Source organism: Cupressus sempervirens, chromosome 2 (genome assembly GCF_028749045.1).
Source record: "Cupressus sempervirens isolate cs-2001-9-10 chromosome 2, ASM2874904v1, whole genome shotgun sequence".
Lineage (NCBI taxonomy): Eukaryota > Viridiplantae > Streptophyta > Pinopsida > Cupressales > Cupressaceae > Cupressus > Cupressus sempervirens.
The window spans coordinates 347,505,768-347,513,893 of NC_143119.1; the positions used below are offsets into that span (position 1 = coordinate 347,505,768).

Below are 8,126 nucleotides of genomic sequence, written 5' to 3' on the forward strand. Positions count from 1 at the left end.
CAGCTTTTAATTTTCAATATTTAGATCTCTAAAACTCCTGGTCTGTGAGTCTAGGGCATTGTTTTCACGAATAAAAACTCTGCTCTGCTAAACAATTTTCTAAAAATGCACAGGAGCTGCCAGTTGACATTTGTGAAAAAAAGTATATTTAAAAAGTGAATTATATACAGCTGTCAGTCTCACAAGAAAACTATTAACTTCTCAGGCAAATATTGGAATTTTTCAGCACTCCACAGGTAGGCTTTCTAAGCAGCTGCTGCTCCACAGATTTAGAGCGAAGATGCTTTTGGCAGATTTATTGAAATTGGGAGATCGCAACCCTCTCTATGTGGTCATTCATTAGAGTTCAAACCATGGCCCCAGGTTCAAGTTCCCAGGATATGCGTTAAGTATTAAAATTGGATCACTCGTCCAATCTATCCAGCGTTCAAGAACTCACAGATAAAAAGCATCCAAGCTGAGACGTGGCTAAGGAAAACTCTTACCAATTATAATCCCTCTTTAGAAAAATATTATGAAACTAAAAACAAATTAACAAGTTTAAACAAACAGATATTAAAAATGAAAACGCCTCTCGCTCGTGAAATTTGGCATAATTCCACCACAAACGAAGTACTAGCCCAGCCAATTGGGTATGTCAAGACTCAAAAAGAATGTATGAGGTGAAGGGTTCAAAACCTGTGGAGAGCTTCTTAAACCCAACTGAGAAAACAGCGTTTGAAGATCACGCATTCCCCCGAGACCTGTTGCCACCGACACAGCTTGTTGATATTCTTCAACCATTGCCACGGCTTCGCAATATACAGCCTGCATTAACGGACCCTCATACTCTACACGATCGTTAAAGCAAAAAAGTGAAAAAATTAAAATGCTATAAAGCTTACCATTGCTTCCAAGTAACGAAGCCGCTCCCTTGCCATCTCCTCGCGGGCCTGTTCCAGATATAAATTACCAAATCAAATGGCGGGAATTATATAATAATTGCCGTATGATGATTATATTTACCAGCTGAAGATCGTAGTAAGCAGATTTGGCAATGAGTGATCCATCGGGGGCGAGGCAGTGTCGCTCAAGCTGCTCAATCAATTGGGTAACATCGGGAGGCAGGCTCTGCCCCGGAGGAGGCATCAAGATTGGCTTCACCATTTTTTTTCAACCGCTTCAAATTTTCTGGAATACATAGCCCATTAATTTACATTAGAGTGTGATTCAAGGTTTACTCTAATTCAAGGTTTGAATTTGAGGTATTATAGTAACGTGTGGCCTACTGGTATTGGACAAGGGACCGTTCTTTTGAAAAAGACAAGCGCTAAAATCAACTGGTTTTTATAAAAAGTAGACTACAAATCATTACAAGGTTAACAAATGTGTTTATAGTTTTATTGTATAGAAGGTAACGAGAAACGAGAATTTCGATGGACGTTAATTGGATAAATAAGTAAATAATTAAATTTAATTAGTTTATTTATATATATAAGCACAAGGTTAACAAATGTGTTTATAGTTTTATTGTATAGAAGGTAACGAGAAAGGAGAATGTCCATGGACGTTAATTGGATAAATAAGTAAATAATTAAATTTAATTAGTTTATTTATTAATATAAGCTACTAACAATCGTGACACATAATTAATCATAGTATTTGTTTAATTACATTATTTATAATAATTTTAATTGTAATAAAATAAGGAAAAATTAAGGTTCATAGTTTTAAAATATGAAATAAAATCAAATTAAAATTGGAGGGTAATTACATTGAGTGGATCATATTCATTGAAGAAATGTATTATGGTTAAAGTTAGTACTAGTGTATCTATAAATTTAATTCAATTTTTTTTGTAAAATAAGCCGAGAGGTATCTAATTTCAAAAAAGAATTAATATAAATTTAGTAAATATTGTATTCAAATGAACACAAATATTCAAATCTAGACAATGATTTATTTCACCATGTGCAAATTTTTAAAAACATCATATTCCATATAAATCATAATAATAAGAAAATGCATATTTCTATTTTGTTTTTCTGACATGTAAGTGAACGTCAAATTTTTTTCAAAATAGAAAATGTTTACATTGAAGATTGCTGCCACCGTAGAAAGCCTCTCGGCTTAATTATTGTTAAAGTAATGTTGTAGGTTTAGAATGAGGGTTTATGGTTTAGTATTATGACCATGGTTACGATTAAAATTGTTGTTAGTGCTAGGATAACGATTTAGGTTTATGGCATGGTTAGGATTAGATTTGAGTTATGATCTTGTTTTGAATTAGGATTAGGGTTAAATGTGTCTGTTACTATTTAAGGTTAAAGTTAAATTTTATGATTAGTGTTATATGGTTTAGGGTAACAATTACAGTTAGAGATAAGGTTTATATCATGGTTAGTATTAGGATAGGGGTTAAAATTTTGATCAAGAAGAAGACTTACAATTAGGGTTAGGGTAATGATAAGGGCTTTGATCAGCGCTAGAGTTACAATTCGGATTAATGTTATGATAAGTTTTTAGGATATAGATTATGATTGAGGGTCTGAGATTTAGAACTACAATTACAATTATACATTTGTTTAGGATTGGAACTTAGGGTTCTCTATAAGGATTATTATTATAGTTTAATGTTTAGGTTATGGCTAATATGATGGTTAGATTTAGGGTTTAAACCATGATTAGTATTATAGAAGGGTTTGGATTTTCATTAAGGTTGGGGTTTAAGGTTGGAGTTCATATTTCGGTTAAAGTGAGGATTAGGATTAGGGTTAGATTTAGGATTGGGGTCTATTGTTTAGGATGGATATGATAAGGGTCATTATTTTTTTCAGGGTTAGTTTTATTGAATTTAAAGTTCATAATCAGATAGATAATTTAAGATTACTTTTAGTGTTCAACGTTTATCATTAGGTTTTAAGCTTGATTCATTATTAGTATATGCCTACCTCTTATGTCACCTTCATCCCTTTGTATCACTCTCCCACATGTCCCTTGCTAAAATTACCTCTCTCACTCTAATATACTCTACTCTTCCCCTACCCATATTGTATATATTCATTTTGTACCCTAATTATTATATGTCTTTATTTACCTCATTTCTCTCGGTTGCCCCATCTCCCTCCCCCTCTAACAATCACTTCCTATATATATATATATATATATATATATATATATATATATATATATATATATATATATATATATATATATATATATATATATCCCCCCCAACTGTGTCCATCTATTTCATGCCATAATTAACTCTTTCTCTCTCTACATATTATGCCTCCCCATCTCCATTATCTCTTTATCTAAATAACCTCTCAATCCTTCCCCCTTCTCCCTTTCTCCTATATCCCTCCCCCTTCCAACATTTATGCCCTCTCTCTCTCATGATAATTACTCTCTTTCACTCTCTCATCTTCCTCGTCTTACCATCTCTCCCCCCACCCTCTCTCATCACCAAACACATTCATTTGATTCCCAATTATTATTTTTTGTCTCTATCTCATCTCTCTATCCCACCATGTTTTCTCTTTCTACCTCGTCTCTTCCCCCTCTTCTCCCCTTCTCCTAATTCCCACCCCTTCTTACCATCTCCTCCCCATAATTACCATTTATCTCTACATCATGTCTCTCACTCTTTCTTTCTCCCTAATTGCACTCTTTAACTATATTCCCTCCCCCCTCTCACAATTCCATCCCCCAATTCACTCTCTATATCAACCTCATGTCTCTCACCCTCTATCACACACATGTCTCTTTGTCTCGCAATCTCTCTCTATGTTGACTCGATGTCTCCTACCCTTGTATCACTCTCATACATACATGTCTCCTACCCTTTATCCCCTCGTAGTATTACCACCTCTCTCTCTCTCTCTCTCTCTCTCTCTCTCTCTCTCTCTCTCTCTCTCTCTCTCTCTCTCTCTCTCACACACACACACACACACACACACACATTCCCCCCCACCATGTGTTGAATTTATTTAGCAAACTTGATTTTATTTAATTTGAACTTTATTTCTTTTTTTTCTCTTAACTTTCAAATGTTGACATTACTTCTAAACCTTGTTTTAATTTTAGCTTTGAATGTTTGACTGCATTTATAAGATTTTCAAAAAAATAAAATTTCAACATTAGCTTTAAAGTTTGATATGATATCTAATTTTTAAAATATATTCTAATTTCAATTTTTTTGAATTCCTCCTAAAAAAGGATACTTATGTATCTACTACCTTCAAAATTTTAATTAATTTAACAAATTATTTTCAATAACTAAATTCCCCCTACAAAGAATTGTAAAATTTATTTTAAATTTTTATTTTAAATAATTAAAAATAATTTTTTTTCTATTTTTTTAAATTAATGGAGTAAGAATAAAATTTTATTTTATTAAAAAAAGATACAATCAACTATAACTATATAGTAACTAATTACCACAAATAATTACATTTGTATATTGATATAACCTGTAACACCCCGCCAGGGAACCCAAAAGAAATTAACCCAACATGTTACGATGTTTACCAAATAATTTTATTTATAATAAGTTTAAACAACATCAAAGTATCAATAATGCAAAAGCACAGAAGCAACATATACATACACATCAAGTGCACATAAGCAAATTACAATTACAGTTTTCATTCCTCAAGGGTTCCTTCATGTTGAGTCACATTATAAAGTTTGTATTAATTAGTTTAAGTCTCAAGTACAAAGTCACTTGGTCATAAGGAAATAACAAATACATTATCACATAAGCAAATGCATAAGTACAACTAATAATATGAAAGCACATCTAATGAGTAACATCCATTGCACATGTCATAGGGTATGTGAAAACAGATACAAGTACATCAATGTACAATACAATATCTCATAGGATCTCAAAAAACATGATACATAGATACCTCAAATGAATAGAAGTCTCCAATATAAGAATAAGAATGATAATGGTGCCATAGTATCAATGAGCATCCAACAACTAGTAATGTAAGTAGGACCCAAATGGTAAGAAGACACGACCTCCCAACCACGTGCTCGCCTAATCAGGCTCCCACTCCTGTTGTGCATTATTAAATCATAAAATAATCATAGGTGAGGAATCTTGATAGCCAAAACTACCTCAAGGGTAACACAAACTACTGATAAAGAAAAGATAACTAGAGTCGAAAAGACACTCGTCTAAACCAACATCACATACCAAAATCATCAACATATACCAAGTACAAATAAAAAATCAAAACCAAAAGATACAACCACCTCCAAATCCATGCTAAGTGTCACAAGCACAATGACCAACAGATAACAACTATCATCAATAAAAGTAAACCACAAATGACTAACTCCAACAATAAAAATATCGCCAATGAGTAACTAACATTCATTATTAAAAGTTAATCGTCAATGATAACTAATATCCAATTAATGAATTATAACTCACAATAAATACACCATCAGAAGTAATATCCAACAACTACACCACTAGGGGAAAATATTTTAAAAAACCATGAAGGAGACTCAGGTTCCATACTATGGAGTGTCATCACATGAGCCAACTCTAAGGTTACCCTGGCAATCTCTTAGGACCCCGACCCCCTAATGACTCTATGTGGAACCAGGATACCCTCTCGTGAAGATGAGGAGACTAGTCATACCTCTCAATGTACCATCTCATTCTCATCCTTAGTCTATACAAGCACTAAAGGCATAGACAAGGAAAAATCTCTAACTTGTCTTTTTAATTTATCTCAAGGCACGGGGGAGGAAAGTATTTTAATTACTATGTTATCACTTGTTACACAACTTACAATGAGTTACCCTAGCAATCACTTTGGGCCCCAACCCCCATTGCAAGCCACTCTCATAAACATGCACCTAGACTACCTTCCTCAAACTCACAAACCACAATTGTGTCTCATACCACAAAAGTAATGTTGATCAAATTCAGTTCCTTAACAAGCAACCCAAAAATAGCATTGGTTCTCAAAACCTAACTTCTCATAAATGTGCAATAGCATAAAGCTCATAAAACATAAATCTCAATTCAAATCATAAAGTTCATCATGACACCCAGTCAACTAGTCATAAAAAAAATCTCAAAAATGCCTCTAGTTCACATCTTAACTTGGCCAAGTAAACAACTCACAAAGAAAAACCATCACAAAAATAAACATCACAAGACTATAAATAGAATATTAGAAAACACATAGTTTTCAACCACATGATTTAATTCCATCAATTTCTTTTGTTTAGTTTGGGTCATAAGACTGTGTTTAAAAATAAAGTACGAATATATATGTTAATATAAATTGTTATACTAATATACTTATTTAAATCAATAAGTATTTAAATGTCAAATCAATTTGTGCATATAAAATATCATGCAATATTATCATGTTATTAATTTAAATAATCTTAAATCATAAATGATTTAATTAATAACATAAATGCATATTATTAGGTTAAATATTAGTATCAATTTTATTTCTAAAATATTGATTTGACTTATATTAAGTCTAATATTAATATTTAATTTTCCTTTAAATTCATGATGCAACTAGAGCTAACTCAAACTTGAAATTATAATTTTAATTAAGTTATTTACAATTTCTCTCATAATATTAAATATTCATAACTAGAAGATTATATAATGAACTCCATTATAACTAAATCACAATTATATATTTATTAATTTCTCACTTGCATTAATAAATATAAAATCATTTATAAAAGATTCTTTAATGCCAACATGCACTTTATAACTAAATGAGTAGTAATAATTAATTTTTAAAATTAATAAATAATAATACTTTAAAAAAAATAGAATTAATAAGTAATTCCAAAAAATATATTTTAAATAATAAATCTATAAATTTAAATTTTAAAATTATTAAATAATCTTTAAAAAAGTTTTTATTTTTATTTGTATTTTTTAATATTAAAATAAATCCAAAAATTGAATTTTCTTGAAAAGAATAGAGTTATGTAATTTTTTGTTTTCACATGGCTAAGATCTTCTAAAACATTCAATTATAATTTTTTTTAATTAATTGTCTATCTTGAATGCATTTGATTTGCAGAAAGATTCTCAACCAACTATTTTGTTTAAATCAAGGCAATTATATGTTTTTCTTGACGAATATTTATGAGGGTTTTTATTGAAGTTTTCAGATAATTCTCTTTCAAACCCTAACTTATAATAATCATTGCTATTTACAATGAATAAAAGAGATTTTGATTTTATGGCGAAGCACAGGTGGAGAGTGGGGTTTCGCAGCTATGGCAATGGGCAATGATGACAAGCAAGGAAGGTAGCCTAAAATGGATTGTGGCAACCCTGGAAGCCTCTGCACAACCAACATGTCTCTTGGGATGGCTTCTTGGACTGAAATAGATAGAGAATCGTAGAGTTCCTGAAGAACTCCAGCATAGGATGGAGGATTCTGTTAAAATGCAAAGGAGAGCAACAAGAATCAACTAGAAGTGGGTAAGGAGGCATGAAGAAAGGCCTATAACATCTAGAGATCCCACAAAAGATGCTTCAACCATAGTGGACAACAAGGCGATTAACATCTGAATAGATGCGAAGGAATGGAAGACATCAGTGAATATGCTAAGGGACAAGGCTTTCTTCATGAAATGGGGAGGAGGATGACAACCTATTCCCAAACTGAGAAGTTAGATGAATGATATTTGGGGGCTAAAGATGATCATAAAAACCCTGACAAATGGTTTCTTTCTGATTATCATGGCTTCTAAAAATGACAAAACAAGAGTTATGTATAATGGGCCCTTTCTAATGGAGGGAGTAAGTTTCTTTATCAAAGACTGGGTCCCTAATTTTAACCCTAAATAGGCAAAAGTGGAAGAGGTTCCCATATGGATCAAGCTATACAATCTCTCCATGAATACTAGAACCTAAGGACCTTTAAGATGATAGGAGACGAACTGGGGAAGTTTATCAAAGTTGATGAAGAAACCATACACAAATATTTTAGTCAATATGCAAGAATATTCATAATGTGGAAGTCACATCCACTATTACCACATGCAATAGAGATTCAAACAGCTAAAGGTTATTGATGGTAGGAGATTGAGGTCAAGGAAGCAATTAGCCAATGTAGTCATTGTAAGGAATG

General features: G+C 32.0%; 1 protein-coding gene across 1 annotated transcript in view; it reads right to left on the bottom strand.

Moving 5' to 3' along the window:
• AUG4 (HAUS augmin-like complex subunit) overlaps positions 1-1,281 on the bottom strand; it is a 62,144-nt gene extending 60,863 nt beyond the window's left edge. Inside the window, exons 1-3 of the mRNA XM_089813661.1 lie at positions 1,006-1,281; positions 885-932; positions 679-807 (exon numbers count right to left, since the gene is read on the bottom strand). Of these exons, the coding sequence (XP_089669787.1) occupies positions 679-807; positions 885-932; positions 1,006-1,146 (318 nt within the window). The 5' untranslated portion in view covers positions 1,147-1,281. The remainder of the gene's footprint in view (positions 1-678; positions 808-884; positions 933-1,005) is intronic.
• Positions 1,282-8,126: the final 6,845 nt, after the last annotated feature.